We start from the raw sequence: 23,042 nt of genomic DNA, 5'->3' as shown, positions 1-23,042 counted from the left end.
GTCGACATGGCATCCCTCTCAGAGTGCCATGCACACCAGCCACTGCCTGTTGCATAGGTAGGTCACCCCTCTAGCAGGCCTTCCATCCCTAAGGCAGGGTGCACTATACCACAGGTGAGGGCATAGCTGCATGAGCAATATGCCCCTACAGTGTCTAAGTCCATTCTTAGACATTGTAAGTGCAGTGAGGCCATATTAAGTACATGGGCTGGGAGTTGTCATTACGAACTCCACAGCTCCATGATGACTTCACTAAAGGCTGGGAAGTTTAGTATCAAACTTCTCAGCACAATAAACCCACACTGATGCCAGTGTTGGATTTATTGTACAAAGCACCCAGAGGGCATACACTGATGCCAGTGTTGGATTTATTGTACAAAGCACCCAGAGGGCATCTTAGAGATGCCCTCTGTATTTTAACCAACCCTTTAGTGTAAGGCTGACCAGTCTGTGCCAGTCCGCCACTAAAGGTTTCTGACCCCATGGAGTGAGAGCCTTTGTGCTCTGAGGAGTCAGAAACAATGCCTGCTCTGGGTGGAGTGATTCACACCTCCCCCTGCAGGACCTGCAACACTTAGCAGTGAGCCTCAAAGGCTCAGGCCTCCTGTTACAGTGCCCCAGGGCACTCCAGCTAATGGAGATGCCCGCCCCCCCTAACAAAGCCCCACTTTTGTCAGCAAGTCCAGCGGGAAAATGAGGTAAAATAGTGAGAAGTGACCACTCCAGCTAGGACCACAACTATGGTGTCCAGAGCTGAAGTGACCCCCTCCTTGCAGAATCCTCTATCTTGGTTTGGAGGACAGGCACCAATAGTGTTAGGAAAGTGCCCCTCCTCCCCAAAGAGAGTGGGCACAAGAAGGGTGTAGCAACCCTCAGGGACAGTAGCCATTCTCTACTGCCCTCTGACCCCTGTAACACCCTGAAATCTAGGATTTAAGGGCATCCTGAACCTAACTCACCAGATTCCTGGCCACCTCAAGAAGAAAAGAAGAAAGGAGCAAGAAGAAGGACGCTAAGCCGACCCCAGCAAAGAACACTCCAGACACCAACTGACTTGGCCATCGCACTACCGGCCTGCTTGCAGCTTCAGAAGCCTTGCTACAAAAAGGTAACGCATCATGCAGGCCCAGCGATCTCTACAAATCCCCAGAGGACTGCCTGCCCAGCAGAGGACCAAGTACTCCCAAGGACAACGGCCCTATCAACAAGAAACTCCAAATAAGAACTCCAGAACCACCCCGGATCCGTGAGCCCTGTCCCCTCTGCACCCGAACCCCACGGCCCGTGTCCATATGGCCCACCAGTCCAGATCAGGTCCCCAGGCGATCCAGACCTTGTGTCCACCCTGGTTTGAACCCTCTTGTCCAACACAATGACGCCTGCAATCTGAAACCAGAAGACCACCCCCCCCCCCCGGCCGGATTTGACAAAGATTTCAGACGCCTAAAGGTACCTCTGCAACCGTGGACCCCAGGCCTTGGGGAATCTGACCGACAGTCCAGCGATGTTTAGCAGGCAGCCCTCCTCCTCCTTGTCCAGCCTGTAGTTTTCTGGAACTGACCTCCTGAACCTAGCCTGCAGCTTCTGTTGTGACCCCCGGGTCCCCCTATGGAAAAGCATTGGGCACCCAGCCTTGTGTTTGCCCCCCGTTGTCACCTAAACCTCCCCAGGTTTGCACTCCGAAAACACAGGTACTTACCTGCAAGCAGATCTTTTCCAACCACCCCCAGTCATCATAGGATTCCTTTGCAAAACCCGACACCAAATTGATCTCTGCACCCAGCCGGCCCCATGTTGCTGGTGGTGCACTTTTGGGGTCAACCTAAATTTCAAACCAAGGACATTCTAACCTCAAAAGACTGAAGACATAAGTCGTGTACCTGTTAACTATACTAATACAACTCCCCCCCACAGGACTCTATGGACTCCTAGAAAATTGCAACTTATTTGTAAACTGCTTTATCTGCTAAAATCACACAAAGTACATTTGATACATATGCTTGATACCTACTTAAAACTGTACTTACCTGCAGCAAGGTTCTTCTGGCTCTAGCAATAAAGTAACAAAATATATTTTTGCTATATAAAAGCAATTGGCCTGGATTTAGTCATTGAGTGTGTGCCTCCTTTCTTGACTGAGGGTACAACAAATATTTTGCACTACGCTCTAGTAAGCCTAACTGCTCAGCTGCACTGCCACAAAAGAGAGTATTAATGTTATCTACTTTAGCCTCTGTTAAGCCTCAGGGGAACCCTGGACTCTGTGCACACTAGATCTCTTTTTGATATAGTATAAACAGAGGCAACTTCCTACAGTGACTGTTTCCTGCGTTGATATTATTTTGAGGTATTGTTTTTTGTGCACCATACGAGGTACTTTTTCCATCTGGCTGCGTAGCATTGTCTTGTTGTTGGTCTCCTTAATTCCCTTAGTATTTCCATTCCCTTCTGACTGGTGGTGTTGAAACCTGGAAGCAAAGATTTTTTATTTTTTTTGCGGTTGCGAACAGGTCTATTTGAGTCTGAAAATCCCTTTTAGAGTTTTATGCTTTAGTTCCCATTTGTGTGAGCTACTTTCCTGTCTGCTCAGTCTGTCCACCTCGTTAGTGTCTTTCCCTGGCAGATGGATTGCTTGTAGATTTATCCTCCGCTGTATTGCCCATTTCCATATCTCTTGGGCTAGTTTGCTTAAGGTGTATGACTTTGCGCCCCCTTGCTTATTCAGATATAACATTGTTGTTTTATTGTCCATTTGGATTACTACGCTCTTCCCTATTATCTGTGTTTTGAAGGCTTTCAGGGCTAGCAGCCCGGTCTTCCTTTCCAAGAAGTTGATGTGTTTTAATGAGTCTGTGCTGTTCCACTGTGAGAAGCTGGCACCTCTAGGGCGATGCATCCAGATGCACCCAGCACTGCCTTTGCAGGCTGTGGGTCCTGGTGCACACCTAAAACACAAACTCGACATAGTACACTACCTGTGTGCCCTGTCCACCATACACTGCATTCACTATGGGTAAAACACCCCTGTGGCAGGCCTTAAAGCCCTAAGGCAGGTGCTCATAGTATATGTGATGGCATAGCTGCATGAGAAATATGCCCCCACTGTGTCCTTGCTAAACCTGGGACATAGTGAGTAAACAGAGCAGCCATTTCTATGTGTGCTGGACACTGGTCAACATGAGTTTCCCAGTTACATAATGGCTACTCTGAGCCCTGGGCCGTTCGGTATCAAACAACTCAGAATGATAAATCCAAACTGGAACCAGTACTGGATTTATTATAAAATGTACCCAGGGGTCACCTTAGCTAACCATCCTGGCATGGTTGCTGTCCGGTTCCAGCCAGCCTGCCACATCCACATAGCCAATACACAAACCTTGGGGGAGAGCCCTGTCTCTCTGGTTTGTAAAACAATGCCTTTCCTGGGCGGAGGAGCTAGCACGCCCTACCTCAGGAATGTGCACTGCCCTGGCAGTGAGCTTCAAAGGGCTACTGCCCTAGAAACGTGATCCCCCAGGCCGGCTGCTAGCGGCAGATTGCCTCCCCCTTTGTAAGTCCCCACTTTTGGAGGGAGCAAAGGCGGGAAACCTCACAAAGGGTAGGGGGAGTGGTCTCACTGAGCATGCACCACCCCTAGGGTGTTGCCCGCAAAGTGGACCCTCAAATTCAATTTCCTCCGTCTTGGAATGGAGGAAAATAACCAATGAGGTTTAGGGTAGTGACCCTTCCCACAGGAAGTGGTCGCTATAGTGGGTGTAGTGGGTGCTATAGTGGGTGTAGCCACCCAAAGGTCATTGTCCTATTGGACACTACCAGGTTCCCCTTAAAACACCCACTAAATTTAGTATTTAGTGGGCTCCCCTAGAACAAGAAACTAGATAAGAAAAGAAGACAGCAAGAAAGAACCAGACAGGAAAAGAACAGAGGACCTGCTACACCAGTAGAGGCTTGAAGAGCCCTGCTTGCTTCACCAGAGTCCCGACAATAGCCACTGCTGAGGAGCTGACCACTGGACCGACCTCAAAAGACCCAGAGGACCTCCAGGCTTCGCAAATAGCCTGAGATCTCCCTCCTGAGTGGAGGTACCACTCAAGAAACTAAAGAAACCTACAAAGAACCAGCATACCGTGGAGGGTCACTTTATAGACTGGACAATATCTCTGCAATCGGAAGTCGCAATCTGACCAGACGACACACCAACGACAGCCCAGACGAGACCTACAAGTGTGCCAACTTCTGTGGCCGAGTTGTGCCAATACCCCAGGTACTGGTCAGTGCATGTTGGACAACAGCAAAAACACCTCATCCAGAGCTTTAACTGGCCCAGGAGGAAGCCCCAGTCGAAGGGCTCCAGCAACACCCCGGACCTCCCACCAGAGCGCCCTTGTCGTCCTGCAAGGCCCCCGGAAGAAGACTTACCTCCAGCTCCATAGGGTTCCATTGCGCACAGCCTCCAAAACCTCCAACTCACCCTGCATCCCGGCCGCACTGAGCCTTGCATCGCAGAACCTGCTGTGTGCCACGAGTCCCTAACCCCTTGCGACCTCGACAGCCCATTGGAACCCAAAGGCACCACCTTTAAACCTGCAAACCAGTTCCTTTTCCAGGTGGCCCCTCCAAGTGGCCCTGTGCCTGTGCTAAGAGACTTTCCAGCACTGCTCCTGCTGGGCGCCGCCAGAGACACTCCAGCTGGCACGGTGTGCCCACCAACCTCATCGACCACCCTGCAAAAGAAGAGACTTGTAACTCACCTGTATGATTTTATATGCATTTTTATAGGTGGACTTCCATTGATTCCTATTGTGCGTAATTACACACAGAAAGACTAACTTTATTAAAACTTAAAAAATCATAACTCGAAAAGTACTAAACGTATCGTAACCATTTTGGTCTTAAACATTATATAAAAGTCTGAAATATTTGTATAAATTCTGGTCTCGAGTTATTCATTGAGTGTGTGTGCTGCGTGATTGATATTGTGAGTACAACAAATGCTTAGCACATCTCCTGGACTAACCTAACTGCTCAACCAGCTACCTTAAAAATTGGAGCATCAGGTAGTCTAACATTTACCTTTGGAAACCAACGTGTGGTTGCCTGGAGCCCCTGCACAGAGTGCCTAGTTTTGCACACTACATAGAAGGCCGGCCTCCTACATCCACTGACCCTGGATTTTCAGCGTTCCTGTGTGTGCTTCCCAACCCTAGTAGGAAGCATCTGTTGTAATGGTCACAGACTGAGCTGCTGCTTTGAAGCATCTCCCTATGGCTAGGAGTTTTGATGCCCACCATGGTACCTGCTCCTGTATTTTGGCTGTTACAACCACTAGATCTTCCCAACTCCAGGTGGCTTGGACCAATTGTTGCATAGCATTCTTGGAATGGTCGAATGTGGAGTCTCGCATGGGTCATCAGGGGAATACATGATGCCATTATTCATTCCAATCAGTTTCACTATTGTCCTCACTGTCAGAGATCGCCCCCTTTGGTACAGGTGAGTTTGGTTTGTAATCGCCCGTAGTTTCCCCTGAGAGGAATGATCTTGCTTTCTTCACATCCAGACTTGCTCCCAGGAAAGATCTTTCTATTTGTGGTTCCAGTGACGCCTTTTTGAGATCTATGGAAACCCCCCGTTTTTGTAGGGTTGAGATCACTGTTTGAATGTCTTTCTGGCATTTCTCCTTTGTTTTGGCCTTCTCCAGCCAATCTTTAAGGTAAGGGTAGACCTGGATTCCTTTTCTTCTTAGGAAGCCTGCGACTGTAGCTAGACACTTTGTGAAGACCCTTGGTGCAGACTTTATTCCGAAGGCCAAGTTGTTGAATTCATAGTGTACCTTAACGAGCATGAATCTGAGGGACTTTCTGTGCACTTGATTTATAGGAATGTGCAGGTAGGCATATTTTAAGTCTATGGTTGCCATGTAGAACTGGGATTACCTCTTGTAGTGTTGTCATTTTTAAATGTTGCGTGCAGATTAATTTGTTGTTGAATCAGAGGACCAGGATTGATCTTAGTGTGAGGTCCTGTTTTGGCACCAGAAAGTAAGTGAAGTAGTTTTCTTTGTTTAACTCCCTTTTTGGTGTTCTTTCTATTGCATGTTTGTATAGGAGTTCCTTTACCTCCTTTCTTAATTGTACCAGTTCTTTTTCCTGATACCTCTTCTCCTTTCGTGGTCTTTGTATTGGAGGGCTTGTTAGTTCTACTCAGTAACCGTGGTGTCCCACATTTAAAACCCACTTGTCAGTTGTTATTTTTGTAAATTCTTCTGGGTAATTTGGTATTCTGCCTTGCACTGGTGGTGTGTGTGTGTCTGAGGCTGATTCTGAGTCACTTTGAGGTCCCTCCACCTCCTCTGGGGTTTGGCCTCTAGCCCTCCTGCTACTACGAAAAGGTTGCCTTGCGGGGTGCTGCCATTGCTAGTATGCTGATTGCTGGCCAGCCTGCTGTGTGGTGCCTGGGCTTTGTTGCTGTTGTCCTGTTGGAAAAGGTCCTTCCCTGAGGGTCGTCTTGGTGCTTTTCCTCTTTACTTCTGAAAGTACCCCTGTATTGTAGAGCACCCATTGCCTTTTCCGTCCCGTTGTCCTTCTCAATTGTGGCAAGGACTCTTCTACTTCATGTCCGAATAAGGCCTGTCCTGTGAAGGGCTTATTAATAACAGAGGCCTGGACTTTAGGTTTAAAGTCTGAGATCCTGAGCCATGCATTTCTTCTGAGGGTTGTGCCCGTACTCATTTGTTTGCTAGCAGTATCTGCTGCATCCAATACTGATTTTAAACAAGTGTTAGCAATATTTTTCCCCTCCTGACTAATCACTTTGGCTCTTCTCCTGTCCTCTTCAGGGAGTTTTTTCATTAGCTCCCTTATCTCGTCCCATTTTTCCAATCAATCCATCATATTTATGGAGCGCAGCTGCTCACCCGTAAGGGTCTAAAGGCACTGAGGGAGGTCGGTCCTCTGTGCTTCAGTCGAAGAGCCAGGTCTTAAGGTCCTTCCTGAATTGAGGCAACAATGGTGACTGCCTGAGGTGAAGAGGCAAGGTGTTCCAGCTCTTTGCTGTGAGGTAGGCAAAGGATCTTCCACTGGCCGAGGTCTTCCGTATGCGGGGTACGGGGGCTAGTGCCTGTTGAGCGGAGAGGTCTGGCGGGGATGTAGAAGGCAATGCGGTGGTTGATGTAGGTGGGTCCTAGGTCATGGAGTGCCCTGTATGCGAGGACGAGGAGTTTGAAGTTGATCCTCTTCCATGGGGTGCCAGTGTAGGCCCCTTAGGTGTCTGATGATGCATTCGTGGCAGGGGACATCCAGGATGAGTCTGGTGGAGGCGTTCTGGATGTGTAATAGTTTCTTCAGGTTCTTCTGGGTGGTGCCAGGTTTCTAGGAGGAAGCACGAGTCTCCTTTCTCTTCCTCCAAGTGTACCCAATAAGGTTCAGCAGCTCGTTTGATGAGGCCATTGTAGAAAGCGATGTCATCTGGCAACTAAGGCCTTTATGTTTCAAGGTGATTCCAGTCTTCCTCGAAAAATCCCATAGTTTCCTCCCCATTGGGGTCGTAGAAGTCTTCCTCAGTCTTTTACTCATGTGAGTCTCATGTTGCAGGGGTTTCTTTCTTTTTGACGTATGTGGTCATTGAGGACTTGCTTGGGATTCTGAATTCTGAATTCCTTCAGCGCCTCATTGAATTCCTTCTTGTGCTGAAGAAGTGTCGCCATTTCGGCTTCCAGCCTTTGCCTTTTCTTCTCCACCTCAAAGGCCTATTTGACATCCTGCGTCAAGGATGCCCTCTTTTTCGGAGCAGCTTGTCCCTCCTCCAAAGGTCTTAGTGCCTCTTTCGAGGGATCTCACGCTGCGTTGAGTTTCGTCCATTTCGATGTTTGGCCTTCATCATTCTCCCTGTGCTGGGAGTCGTGGGCCTCTTTGTTTTGTGGCTGGCCCTTGATCGCCGTTTTCTTGGGCATCAGGGCTGACTTGTACAACTTCTTCTCAAGGAACCGGGTCTCCGAGGGTTTCAGCGGTCTTCTTACCTTCTCGGATTTCTTCTCAACGTCCTTCGCGGATTTATTTTGCCGCATCTTTTCATCTCAGCACCCCCCTCGAGGATTTCTCTGTCTGATCCCCTGTGGGTTGATTCCACGGCTCCAGCCCGCCCCTCGTCATCGCTGGAGAGGCCTAGGTCCTTCAGGGACAGTTGTGTTTTTTGGCTGAACACTGCCATGTGATGCTCTTCTCTCTGTTTTTGGTGAGCTTTAAAAGTCTTTGGCAGAAACGCGCGCAGGCCTCACAGTCCTCATGGTCTCTCAGCAGACACAGATTGCAGACTTCGTGTGGGTCACGCTGTGAGAATTTGTGGTGTAGTTCAGGCAAAACTTAAAAGAAGTGTTCTCCATGACAACCTACCTTGCTTCACTCTCTGGCCACGTGGAGAAATCCAGCGGAGTTTCCTGCCTGGGTGTGGAATGGGGTGGGGGGGTGGAGTGGAGTTCCGTTTCTCTAGCGCTCTCCATCTGTCTTCTGACGATTTTCTTCAAAAACTCCTGTTTTATTTTGGATTTTTCGCTGTTCGTAAAAACTTCGGCGCTTAAACCTTAAGCTTCCAGACCCAATGCGGAAAAAAAAAATCTGAAGATATCTACCACGCAAGGAAACTGCTGGGGTGCCGTCTGACGTCACACAGGGGACGGACCTAACACCAAATGGTGGTCGATGAGGCCTGAGAGAAAGAAAAATAAATAAAACAGAAAACAAAGACATTTCTGGACCCAACCACTCGATGGCGAAATAATGCACGGCATGGGAATCCACAAAAAGATTCAAGCTGAAAAGCTAATGTAAATCTTTCAGAAATCTATTTACAATAGGAGCTTTGAAGAGGGATGTCTGGTCAGGCAACCACAGAAAAGCTCAAATGGCAGAAAGATAGCCATTATGGGTGCCCAGAGAAGAGACTTGCTTGGGAAGAGACAAAATGAAAAGAACCTGAGAAAGGAGAGCAGAAAAAGTATAGATCTGTTTATCTGTACACCATGCCACAATTCTTCCCAAACAGCAGGTGTGGGGGGGGGGGGGAGAACGCCTGGCTGCTACAATAATGGTGCGGATTCAGGGAGGAAAGTGAAAGCTGTCAACTGTCACTGCTTAACCTTCATGCAAGAAGGTGAAGAGTTGACAGGTGCAGATGGAGGACTCTCCCTTGCTGCTGTGAAAAATTATCTTCCGAAAGGGGTTGCCTGATTAGAGGACCGATGGACTTGCTGTTTGGGAGGATAAGCCCAAAACTGCACCATGTCCAGAAAAGCTGCGATGAAATGGAGAGCCTGAGAGGGAGTCAGGTGTGACTTCAGCACATTTAAAGTGAACTCCAGGGAGTGAAGGAGGTCCGACATAGTCTGGAGGGGGGGAGAGGGGGGGGGGGGGGACGCCTGGCTGCTACAATAATGTTGCGGATTCAGGGAGGAAAGTGAAAGCTGTCAACTGTCACTGCTCAACCTTCATGCAAGAAGGTGAAGAGTTGACAGGTGCAGATGGAGGACTATCCCTTGCTGCTGTGAAAAATTATCTTCCGAAAGGGGTTGCCTGATCAGAGGACCGATGGCGATGCTCAATAGCTTGGGATACCAGACTCTCCATGTCCAGTACAGCACCACAAGGATGACTTGGGCCCGGTTGTTCATGGTCTTGAGAACTCTGGGCAGAAGTGGTATGGGCGAAGAGATGTACAGGAGGCCTGAGCTTCACTTGAGATGAAAAGCATTTCTGAGCGACAGTAACCTTGGAAGCTCCAGCGTGCAGAAGGGCTGGCATTGCACGTTCTCGTCAGTGGTGAACAGATCTAACCAAGGCTCTCCCTACTGATGAAATCGATCTTCCACCCCCTCCAGATGGAGACGCCATTCGTGATCACTAGGCATCTTCAGCTGAGTTTGTCTTGCCTAGCGTTCAGAGAGCCCACCAGGTGGTGAGCCACCAGGGAAACGCCTTGATGCTTCAGCCATGTTCAGAGACACAGGGCCTCTGACAAAGTGTCCATGACCCCACCCTGTTTGTTGCAACATTGCACTGATGTTGTCAGTGAACACCTGCACTAGTCTTGCCTTGATGAATGGTAGAAAGGCTTTCAATGCAAGCTGTTGCACACTGAACTCCAACAGGCTGATGTAGAGTCTGGATTCCACCAGAGACCAGAGTCTTCGGATTGTCACCTCTCTCAGAGGGCCCTCCACTACAGGAGTGATGAATTTGTCACCATTGTCAGATCTGACTGAGGAAGGGAGAGGCATCTGCCACAGATCCAATTGTGGTTTGTTAGTCATCACTGCAGGTCCTTTTAGACTACCCTGATGCTGTGCACACTGGAACTTTAGGTCCCACTGTAGAGCCTGAATGTCAGCGGGCATATGTCGCGGGCATATGTCACGAGCAGGATACAACAGGCCCTAAGTACCAGCAGCCTCAGAGTCACACTCACCGAAATTAAGGATAGAGGCTGAAACCTTGGTATCACAGCCTGATTATCCTGGACTTGCTGTTTGGGAGGATAAGCCCAAAACTGCACCATGTCCAGAACAGCTCCGATGAAATGGAGAGCCTGAGAGGGAGTCAGGTGTGACTTCAGCACATTTAAAGTGAACTCCAGGGAGTGAAGGAGGTCCGACCTAGTCTGGAGGTGAGGGATAACCGCCTGGGCGAGCCCGCCTTCAACAGCCAGTCATCAAGATAGGGAAAGACTGGCATCACTGATCTAGGCAGATGAGCTGCAACCACCGCCATCACCTTGATGGACACCCGAAGGACGCTGGTAAGGCTAAAGGGGAGCACAATTAATTGAAAATGCTCATGACCAACAGTGAGCCGCAGGTACGCCTGCGGGCAGGCAGGATAGGGGCGTGAAAATGTGTCCTGTGAGTCCAACGCTACAATCCAGTCTCCCTGGTTCACAGCAGACAGGACCTAAGCGAGCATAAGCATTTTTAGCTTCCCCTTCATGAGGAAGAAATTGAGAGAGCATAGAATTAGAATAGAATGCCTCTGTCCTTTTTTGACACCAAGAAGTAGCGGGAATAACAACCACGACTTACTTTTGGCGTCTGCATCCTCTCTATGGCTCTCTTGGGCAAGAGAGCTGTCACTCCCTGATGAAGATGGGATAGGTGGCCCTCCGTCATCCTGTCGAAAATAGGTGGCATGCAGGGCGCGGTAGTCTTAAAGGGGAGGGAGTAGCCCCTTTGGACGATCTGCAAAAGGCACCAGTCCAATGTTATAGACTGCCAGTGGGACAGGCAGGTGATGGCGGACCCTGCCCCCTGATGAGAGGCTAAGGCTATAGGAAGATGGTGGGCTGTCCCGACCTTTGGCTGCCTGACCTAAAGGACATGTGAGTACCGCTTCCTCGAGCGCACAGATGCTGGGAGCCAAAGGCAGATTGAGGGTGATGAGGGTCAATGTAAAGGACAAGGGCTCGGGCCATAGCCCTGCTGTCCTTAAAGTGCTCCAGCACTGAAACAGTTTTGTCTCCAAAAAGACGGGTGCCATCAAAGAGCATGTCCATAACTGATACTTGGACATCCCCAGAAAAGACAGCTGTCCTCAACCAGGCGTGGTGCCATAAGGCCACTGTCAATGAAACTGCTCTGTCCAATCAGTCGGTGGTGTCCAGTCCACATGTTATTGATAACTTAGTTGCATCTCTCCTGTCAGCAACACCCTGGGAGAGTACGGCCCAGGCCACCTCCAGAGCCGTTGGCAGCACCTGCACAACCGTATCCCAAGAGAGTGAGAATAGCTACCCAAAAGGCACATGCTTTCCAGGGACCGCAGTACCACGCTGGTGGAAGACAGCATCTTCTTTCCTGAGCTGTCCAGCCTGTTGGATATCGATCCGGTGGTGTAGCTGGGAATGCACCAGGATTTAAGTGGGAAGCTGAGGCTTGGACTATCAAGCTCTCTGGGGTAGGGTGATGTGTGGGGAAGCTGGGGTCCCCTGGGGAAGGGCAGTGGCGGCAGGCGATTGCCCCGTCTACAGGAGCCCGTGTTAGGCTTGGACCAGGTCCCAAGCAGGACCTCAGGAACAGCCTTGTTAAACTGGAGAAGCGGTTCCAAGTCTTGACTGGCACCGAGAGCAAGCTAAGGTCCAGGACCTCCGCACCACCACTATAAATGACGATCCCACATACGTAGCCACAGAAGTGGGAGAAAGCATGTAGCTGAAGGTGTCCAGTCTGCTGGCATCTACCAAATCCTCACACCAGTCCATGTTTGTATCAAAAGGCTGGTATTCTTAAGGGTCGAACAACCCCTCCCAAACATTCCTCGAGCCCTAGGCCATGAGAAAAGGGCCCAGGCTCAGACCTGAAAGGCTTGGCTCCAGCTGGCATCATACGACACCCCTCAAAAATTGTGCTGGGAGTCAGGGATCACAATGGGGATGGGACCACCGGGAAAAGTTGGCCTCAGGACCGGCCCCAGGGAAGGTAGAAGTGGAATGACTGGCACCGGTCCAGATCCATCTGTGGATCCAAGGGGCCTGAATGGTGCCAGTGCCAGAGTCGCTTGCGTGGATCCAGTAGGGAACACTCCTGAACCCGTAGGGCCCAAAGGTACACCAGAGGGAACGAGCCGCTCAAACAGGGGGTGCAGAGCCTTATAAAATTGTTTTCATTGGAACCGGATGCTCTGGCTCCTGGAAACTCATGGAGGCACAGAGGCGGTTGAGGCAGTGGCTCCACTGCAGAGCCAAGCCTCAAATGCAGACGCTCCCTTGTCTTGTCGGCTAACGGATGAGGTGAAGTCAAAGACATATTTAACGTCCTCTTCTTGTGGTGGGACTTACGTGAGTGGCCTGACTACTTCGAGTGTGACGAGGATCACAGATTCCGCAATGGCTCCTGAGACCTTCGTCTCATTCAGGATACTGATTGTCACTGTGTGGAACGTCGAGCCACCAGCAGCTTGACTGGAGGCCTGTCAAGGCTTTGAGCTTCATGGTGCAGCCACTGGGTCGCCCTTTGAATCGTGATTGTGCTTGAGGCACCAAAGGAATACAAGATGCAGGTCTGTCACGGACACCGAGCAGTGACTGGTGTTGCAGGGCTTTAGCCAGCCTTCCAAGAGGAAATCCCTACCAGACCAGGAGGAAAATCTCAAAAGGACCGACAAAATGCTGAAAAGAGATTGTCATAAAGTGGTGTCTATAAAGGCACCACGCATGTGACTTCTGCCATGGACACAACCCCAGAAACCACACAGATCTGAACGCCACCTACAGACGCACAGTGGAACTGCTCAAGAAAAAAATTCCAGATCCAGTCTGACTCCTGGGGATAATTCTAAAGTATGAATTCAGCAGCTAGAAGACTATCAATAAAAATGGGCTGATCAGACATGGAGGTAGATTGCAACTCGGAAACAAAGCTGGGTTTGGAAATACAGCAGAACTTACTGACTCTGCAAGCCCCTATTTGGTCACTTGCTGCTCCTTTTGTTCAAAACTGGGGACTGCCCTGCTGCGCCTGTCTCTCTTAAACTCTATGCATGGTGAGAAATAATTTGCCACCTTTTGCCCTTCCGTTTTTGCCAACAGGAAATTCACTGGGACTGAGAAAAGTATCTCCTAAACCAACAGCATAATTCCCAAAGAATGCTTGCTGATTGTACCATATGATGCTGTCTGACAGGACTCAGCAGCAAGAACACACAGGTGTCAGCAGGCTTCAGAGCAAACCAGCAGCAGCTCCAACTTTATCAGGTAGGGAGTCGGAAGTTTCACTCCAAGTAACTCATTCAATTCCAGCACCACTTTCTGTCTTCAAGAGACCACTTATGCATACATATAGCCCTAAGCCTGGATGACAGGTCAGGAAGGATGTGCTTTGGAGCTACTCAGAGCTAAAGTTCTACAGCCACCTGAACCTACCACTCTCATCCAAATTTGCAAGGCTAAGCCATTGTGGTCATTCGGCAACTTCACTCACTATCCAACACCCCCTCACCATGCATGTAACCTTTTGCTTAGATTCACACCCTTTCTCTAACAGCATCTGACTGCTGAAATTTCGTCTTCCTTAACTTGTTCAACAACTTTCCTTCTCAAAGTCAGAACATTTCTCAAAACCCACCTCTTAAATTATCAGCACTTATTATGCTGGGAATCCTATTGTCCTTATGGACTAAAGTCCTGTTGAATGACCACTCATTCATCACATCCTGAAAATCATAGTTTAAGTTGCCACTAGCCTTATAATATCTCACTTCATGCACATATTACATGTTCACATCTTTCAAAACATAGCTGACCAGTAAGCCAAGCTATACAATGAGGATGCTCTAATGTTTTTTGTGTGTTTTGTACTCACCGATTATTTGCACAGGGTTAGCCTGGTCAAAAGTGACAGCTTCTTTCTTGGGAAAATAAATGTTCACAACTTGGGAGGCATCCAGTCTGTATGCATTCCTGCCTACATGGCATTAAAGAACAATAATGAATCAATGATCACAAGGTGGTACATAAGAAAAGGATACTTAATGCAGAAAATGACTGATGGAGGAGAAAAATATAAAGACAAGTTACACTTACAATGGGAAGATGCAGTAACTAATTGCTTTAAATCACAGCTAAAAAAAAACATGAATTCTTCAATACTCCCCTGCCTCAAGCATAAGAGTAAACTAAACTAATGATATTGCTGTATTAAAATTCCATGTGTTTTCTAGAATAGAATGCAGTGGCATCACTGCTCTAAGCCTCATATGTGCTATCCTGAAGGACTACTGTCAAGATTATCACATTCCGTTAGTTTATTATTTAATTTTGTGTGATTTTTGTGAGACCTCCTCTTGGGGTGTTGGCATAATCAACATCCATGGTGCAACCCTACTGGTGTACCAACAAAAAGATATTGTGAAACTACAAGGGCTAAGTTAGTAAATAGTTTTTAAATATGCATTTAGACTTCAGTGATATAAATCAAAACAGTAAAGCAGGCAAAGCAGACAGTGACCTAGAACCCAGAATCCTTGCCGAGTTACTCCTCAGGCAGAAAAAAAATACTGCTTCTTCCTTTATCTCCATTGGCTTTTGTGAGCCCAGAGACACTGCTTCCTCCAAAATATTATAGGTGTATAGTTTGAAGTGGGCAAATATAGTTTCCCAGGTTGATCTTTGGTGCTTTCTTTCATACACCATTGCCATCTATGCTTTCTCCAATATTCCCCTTCATTCTGGCTGAAGCAGTACGTAACATGCCTCCTTTCATTCAGAAATTGCTGCACTGCCCAATTAAGGTTTCACACTCCATCCCTTTCAATGACTTCAGCAAGGATAGTTTCTTTTCCACAGAATCTGCCAAGCGAAGCCTGCCATAATCTTCTGGCTCCTCGCTATGCGAAGCTCGATGACCTACCAAGCATCCAACTATGTGGTCCACCTTAGAGCATTAAGTTATTTCACTGTAGTGAGGTCACTATTTAATATTTTCTGTTTGTGATGTTTGCACAGTAAACTTCAGAAGTCATTTTTTTTTTTTGGAATGGGGTCTTCACTTTGTGAAAGGAGAACCCTAACATGCTATTTGGTCATATGCAAATTGGAGGCGGGGAGGAAGATTCCTCACTCTTCAGGCTGCATATATTATATTGCTGTACACTACTTGGAAAGTGACAACTCTCACTTTCTCTTTTTTCCCTTAGACAGAGTCTGGCCTTTTACAGCCTGACTGTTACAACTGCTTGGTTTAATGCATCAGATGGGCCCTGGAAGTAAAAGTGGGCTATCCAGACATGGAGGGGGATTTCCGGTTTCATTAACGTTACAGTAAGATAGTCAATGGAAATCTCAAGTAGATTCTTCAAAAAAGAGGGGGAGGGCAACAAGCCCACCTCCTCCATATTCGTTAATAGATGCTTACACACTTGGGACACAACAGGCTCTACCAAATCCTCTACTGAAAAAATTCTCCATCTTCCATTTCTATTCCAGATATATAAACTTGATAGTTCTCCAACGGAGTTTTTCGTTATTGCTTCAGCAGTAATAAATTCATGTAGCATTATTCCTTATCATTGTACATTTCAAAATCACGCAACCAAGCCTTGATACTCAGTGGCTGTCAACCCCAATGCAATTTGTCTTTTAGCCAGAATTACAGAAAATGAAGACATCCAAGAATCTTCAATGATTTATAAAGTAGCTGGTAATAAGCTGCTATGATATATTTAAGTACAGGTTAGTAAACAGATTATTCAGTGACGCCTGCCACCACTTACCCATCAATTTCCCCCATAGCTGAATGGTACTATGATCAGTCTTCCCTGGGTCCCTCAAACAATTCCATCATTTTGAGTTTGGAATCAAGAAACACATAGCATTTCTTTTAAATACATCATTCTGTAAAACCACAATGGGGGGTTAGGAGTATAAGCAGAAGGACTCCCTATGTTTGCATTTCCACCTATGATGCCATGATGTAGAAAAGTGCATCTTTTTTGATATGGTTACTCCCCACTTTTTGCCTGGTATCTGATGTGATTTTGACAAAGTGCACTAGGTTGCTCCTAACCAGGTCCTCAGTGCCAGATCTCTTTCCCAAAACTGCACAGTTGTTTACCCAATTGGCAAAACCTTTAGCACCCTCTGTAATTCCATATAAAATGGTACCCCTGGAGTATTAAAGAGGGTCCCTAAGGACTGCAGCAGAAATTGTCCCATCCTAAGGGACCCCTCCCCCTCACCAAGCACATGACAGGATGCCATTGCAGGGTGTGTGTCTTAGTGTAGACAAAAGTGAAAACACAATATGGCACACAGCCTGTGTGCCATGTCCACTAACATTGCATGCAACATATGCAAGTCACCCCTCTAGCAGTCCTTCCAGCCCTAAGGCAGTGTGCATTATAATACATATGAGGGCACAGGCAGATATGTTCTTGCTATGTCTTTGTCAGTTCTCAGACATAGTAAGTGACCATGGAAGCCATTTTAAACACATGTGCTGGACACTGGTCAATACGAGTTCCCCAGCTACATGACATGATGGCTTCACTGAAGATAGGGGTGTTTGGTATCAAAAGTCTCAAATTGGTGAACCCACCTTGATGCCAGTGTTGGATTGACCAATACATGCACCCAGAGGGTACCTTAGAAATGCCCCCTGGATCCCTACCAGCCTCTGGTGTTCTCGTGGACCCGTTTCTACCAGCCTGCCACCTGGGATACCATTCTGGACCCCTGGGGCGAGAGCCCTCTGCTCTCAGGAGGTCCAGAACAAAAGTCTGTCCAGGAAGAGGGTGTAACACTGCCTCCCACGGGATGACCTACTGATTAGCCTTCCTAAGGTCGCAAGCCTCAAATGGCTGCCGCCTTCGGAATGTGAATCTGGCTCCTCTCACAGGAGAGGAAGCCACCCTCTCCCTGTCCAAAGCCCATTTGGCACCTAGACAGGCTGGAAAATTAGCTAGTCAGGGAGGTGTGCCCCCTCCACTCTAATACTACCCCTAAGGTGGGCTACTGCGAGTAGGACACAATTCTTCAGAGATAGCCATCTTTGAGTTGACCTACCTTGGAATTCTGGGACAGGGTTATGCCCACTTCCCACAAGAAGTGCTCATACCCAACACACCCCTAATATACATAAATTCAATATTTAGTGGAGCCCCTGTGTAGGAAAATGCCACTGTTGGCACGGTAACCCCCCCACTTTTTGCCTAGTGTTGATGCCAACTTTGACTGAAAGTGTGCTGGGACCCAGCTACCCAGGCCCCAGCACCAGCACCAGTGTTCTTTCCCTAAAACTGTACCTTTGTTTCCACAATTGGCACAGACCTGGCACACCGCTAAGTCCCTTCTAAAAGGTACCCACGGTATCAAGGGCCGTATGGCCAGGGAAGGTCCCTAAAGGCTGCAGCATGTATTATGCCACCCTGGGGACCCCTCACTCAGCACATGCACACTGCCTTGCCCCCTCTCAGGGTGCCATGCCCACAAACCACTGCCTGTGGCATAGGTAAGTCACCCCTCTAGCAGGCATTACAACCTTAAGGCAGGGTGCACTACACCACTGGTGAGGGCATAGCTGCATGAGCAATATGCCCCTACAGTGTCTAAGTCCATTCTTACACATTGTAAGTGAAGGTTAGCCATATTAACTATATGGTCTGGAGGTTTGTCATTACGAACTCCACAGAACCATAATGGCTTCACTGAATACTGGGAAGTTTGGTATCAACTTCTCAGCACAAACCCACACTGATGCCAGTGTGGGATTTACTGAAAAATGCGCTCAGCGGGCCTCTTAGAGATGCCCCCAGTATGTTAGCCCAACTGCTAGTGTAAGACTCACCAGTCTGTGTCAGCCTGTCACTTTCAGACGTGTTTCTGACAACATGGAGTGAGTGTCTTTGTGCACTCTGTGGTCAGAAACAAAGCCTGTTCTGGGTGGAAGTGCTTCACACCTCCCCCTGCAGGAACCAACACCTGGCGGTGAGCCTCAAAGGCTCAAGCCTCGTGTTACAGTGCCCCAGGGAAAATCCCGAGGACCCCCCTGACCACGACTGCCCGGGACGAAGATTTCCGACACCTGGAGAAGCACTGTACTCGTGGCCCCCAGACTTGAGAGAAACCGAACACTGGTGCAGCAGTGACCAGCAGGCGACCCTCCTCCCTGTCCAGTCGGTGGCTTGCCCGAGATGTCTCCCTGTGCCTTGCCTACAGCACCTAAGTGACCCCCGGGGGCCACCCATTGAGTTCCATTGGAAACCCAACGCCCTGTTTGCATCCTGCACCTGGCTGCCCGTGCCGCTGAGGGTGCGTGCTTGGTGCCAACTTGCCCCAAGTGCTGACCCCCCCCTCCTGAGTGCTCCTCTTAACACCCGTGGTCTGCCCTCCGACAACAAGGATACTTAGCTGCAAGCAGGCCAGAAGCAGATTAACCCTTGTCTCCATAGGGGCCCACGTTATTTTGGCTCCTGTTTGACCTCTGTACCTAACCGGCCCTGTGTTGCTGGTGCTGGGTGTTTGGGGTTATCTTGAACCCCCAACGGTGGGCTACCTATGCCCCGGAGACTGAATCTGTAAGTCGGTTACTTACCTCCAAAACTGTACTGTACTTTCTTCCCCCAGGAACTTTTGAAATTGCACTGTGTACACTTTTAAAATTGCTTTTTGTCATTTAAAAAAAACTGTATGTTGTTGTTTCCATTCAAAGTGCTGATTATACCTATGTAAAGCACCTTTCATTTAATGTAGTTACCTGCCAATTGAATCTGGTGGCTCTAGAAATAAATTAAGACATTTTTCTATATAAAAATCCTATTGGCCTGGAGTTAAGTTATTGAGTGTGTGTTTCTCTTAATATCTGTGTGTGTACAACAAATGCTTAACACTACCCTCTGATAAGCCTAACTGCTCGACCACACTATCACAAACAGAGCATCAGTATTACCTATTATTGCCTCTATCAAGCCTCTTGGGGAACCCCTGGACTTTGTGCACACTATGGGCCTGATTCTAACTTTGGAGGACGGTGTTAAACCGTCCCAAAAGTGGCGGATTTACCACCTACCGTATTACGAGTCCATTATATCCTATGGAACTCGTAATACGGTAGGTGGTATATCCGCCACTTTTGGGACGGTTTAACACCGTCCTCCAAAGTTAGAATCAGGCCCTATATCTCATTTTGATATAGTATATACAGAGCCAGCTTCCTACATTGGTGGATCAGCGGTGGCGTCTACGACTTTGCATTTGCTGGACTGCTCAGCCAATACCTGATCACACAACTAAATTCCAAAATTGCCTTTAGAAAGCTGATTTTTGAATTTGACTATTTTTTCTAAAATTTAAAAGTCCTGCTAGGGCCCTTAAGGGACTCTTAAGTCCCCTTAGCATCTCTTTTTAAGTGTAAAAGTTTTGTAAAACTTTGGATTTAGTTACTAGAAGTAGTTTTTAGTTTCTAAAAAGGAATCCCAACATTAGTGTCATAATGAGTAGCTCAAAGGAAATAGTGATGGAACTCTACCTCACTCCTTACCTCCATCTACGGATGGCAGAGTTAAGGACCCTCTGTAAGCCAAGAAAAAATAGAACTGGTTCCAACCCTACCAAGGTCAAGCTTGAGGAGCTCTTTGCAGAGTACACCAGGGATCACCCTACTGAGGAGGAAGAACTCCACTCAGAAGGGGAGGATGTTAGAGATGAGGTGTATGATCTCCCCCCTCCTCACCTGACTTAGAAGACCAGGGTCCCCAGACTCCTGCCTCCAAGAATAGTACTTACTGGATCTTCCACAGGGGAGTCCAGTTCCTCTGGAAACATTGAGGGCAGCCTCAATGAAGAGGACATCCTTTTAGCAAGGATGGCCAAAAGGTTAGCTTTGGAGCAACAACTCCTAGCTATAGAAAGGGAGAGGGCAGAAATGGGGTTAACACCCATAAATGGTGGCAGCAATTTAAATTGGGTCAGAGAAAATACTGATATCCTAAAAATCCCCAAAGGGATTGTCTCAAACTATGAAGAGGGTGATGATATCAACAAATGGTTCACAGCTTTTGAGAGGGCTTGTGCAACCAGAAAGCTAAACATATCTCACTGGGGAGCTTCCTTTGGGAACTGTTCACTAGTAAGTGTATGGGATAGACTCCTCACACTCTTTGGTAATGATGCAAAATCCTATGACCTAATGAAGGCTACCCTGATTGAGGGCTTTGAATTCTCAACTCAGGGGTACAGAAATAGGTTGGGGGGGGAAGAAGGGGGGGACTCACAAAACCTCGAGCCAGTCCTTGGTTGATTTTGTTGACTAGTCAAAAAACTAGATGGTTGGCAGTGGAGTGCATTACTATGATGGGCTTTATAATTTGTTTATGAAGGAACACCTGTTACGTAACAGTTTCAATGATAAGTTGCATCAACATCTGGTAGACGCAGGTCCACTTTCTCCAAGAATTGGGAAAGAAGGCAGACCATTGGGTCAAGACAAGGGTGACCAAGACTTCCACAGGGGGTGGCCAAAAGAAAGGGGTCACAAAGCCTCCCCAGGGGAAGGATGGTGAGAGATCCAAGGACAAAACTAAAGAGTCTTCTCAAGGGCCCCAAAAACCTACTCAGGAGGGTGGGCGCTGAGCCTCTTCAATGTCCACAAAAGAGTATAAGGGTAAAAACTTTGATCCCAAGAAGGCCTGGTGTCACAACTGTAGACAGCATGAACACCAAACTGGAGACATGGCATGTCCCAAAAATAATCCCACTAACTCTACTCCAGTTAGCTCTGGAATAGAAAGTCTCCAGGTGGGATCAACAGGTGGGATCAACAGTGTGCCCAGAGCAACTTTAGACTCTGATGGTGGGGTGAATATAGCCACACTGGCTGCCTGGCCACCTAACAAGCAAAAATACAGGCAGCAGCTCTTGATAAATGGGACAAAGGTAGAAGCCCTGAAGGATACAGGTGCCAGTGTCACCATGGTGATGGAGAAACTGTTTCCCCCAGAACAGTATTTGGCTGGACAAACATCCAATTACCAATGCTGACAATGCGACTAAAGTCCATCCAATGGCTATGGTGACTTTAGAATGGGTAGGGGTTACTGGCTTGAAACTGGTAGTGGTCTCTTCTGCAATCCCAGTAGAATGTTTGCTAGAGAATGATTTGGAGTCCTCAGCATGGGCAGAGATAGAACTCAAAACCCATGCAGCCATGCTGGGTATCCCTGAACTGGTATGTATAAAAACAAGAGCCCAGAGCATAGCACAGGGTGAAAAAGAAGTGTTGGGGCCTGGAATAATGGTCCGATCTTCCAAGAGAAAAGGTAAGCGGACTGGGGAACCAGCCTTTGAACAGCACAAGAAGCAAGACCTCTCTTCCCAGGAAGATGCCTTACCTCCTGAGGGAACTGAGTCCCTGGAGCTGGAGCCTTACGAGGTAGAGCTCATGGGCTCAGGGGGACCCTCAAGGGAACAGCTGTGCCAGGGACAAAAGACTTGTGCCACTTTTGAAGGCCTGAGACAGCAAGCTGCTGAACAGGAGAAGGGAGATGTCAGTGGCTCCCACAGGGTCTATTGGGTGGATGGACTCCTTTACACTGAGGCAAGAGATCCCAAACCTGGTGCCACTAGGAGCGTGGTAGTGCCTCAGGAGTTTAGAGAGTTTATCTTCACATTGGCCATGACATCCCCTTAGCTGGGCATTTGGGACAGGCCAAGGCATGGGACAGACTAGTGAACCATTTCTATTGGCCCAACATGTCCCAGAAAGTAAGGGCATTTTGCAGCTCCTGTGTCACCTGTCAAACCAGTGGTAAGACAGGTGGCCATCTAAAGGACCCCCTCATTCCACTTGCAGTGGTGGGGGTCCCCTTTGAAAGTGTTGGTGTGGACATTGTGGGTCCACTTGAACGTCCCACAGCCTCAGGGAACCAATACTTACTGGTAGTAATGGATCATGCTACAAGATACCCTGAAGCCCCTGCAGTAGCCAAAGCCCTAATTGGTTTTTGTACCAGAGTGCATTTCCCTAAGGAGGTGGTTTCTGACAGAGGTAGCAACTTCATGTCAGCTTACCTGAAACACATGTGTAATGAGTGTGGGGTGACTTATAAGTTGACCACACCATATCATCCACAAACCAATGGCCTTGTTGAGAGATTCTCACCTCATACCCAGAGCAGATGAAATTATTGACAAATTAGGTGCAGCCAAATTCCTAAGTACCTTTGACTTAACTGCAGGGTCCTGGCAAATTAGGATGGCACCTGGAGCCAAACAGCATTCTCAACACCTGATGGGCATTATCAGTCCACTGTCACACCCTTTAGCATAAAGAATGCCCCTGCCACCTTCCAATGGTTGGTGAATCAAGGCCTTGCTGGTATGGAGTCCTTTAGTGCAGCATATCTAGATGATATTGCTGTCTTTAGTTCCAGCTGGCAGGATCACCTGGTCCACCTGGGGAAGGTTTTGCAGGCCCTATAAGCAGCAGGCCTCTCAATCAAAGCATCTAAATGCCAGCTAGGGCAGGGTACAGTTGTATACTTGGGCCACCCTGTAGGTGGAAGCCAAGT

The 23,042-nt window shown here is 48.1% G+C and overlaps 1 protein-coding gene across 2 annotated transcripts in view; it reads right to left on the bottom strand.

Moving 5' to 3' along the window:
- Positions 1-23,042, bottom strand: part of PLAA (phospholipase A2 activating protein) — a 296,517-nt gene that overhangs the window by 40,216 nt on the left and 233,259 nt on the right. For both annotated transcript variants that reach the window (XM_069240757.1, XM_069240766.1), the window contains one exon: positions 14,342-14,443. In XM_069240757.1, the coding sequence (XP_069096858.1) occupies positions 14,342-14,443 (102 nt within the window). The remainder of the gene's footprint in view (positions 1-14,341; positions 14,444-23,042) is intronic.

The sequence above is a fragment of the Pleurodeles waltl genome, chromosome 1_2 (assembly GCF_031143425.1).
Source record: "Pleurodeles waltl isolate 20211129_DDA chromosome 1_2, aPleWal1.hap1.20221129, whole genome shotgun sequence".
Lineage (NCBI taxonomy): Eukaryota > Metazoa > Chordata > Amphibia > Caudata > Salamandridae > Pleurodeles > Pleurodeles waltl.
The sequence above is the reverse complement of the archived record's forward strand: the minus strand, read 5'-3'. Positions and strand labels throughout refer to the sequence as shown.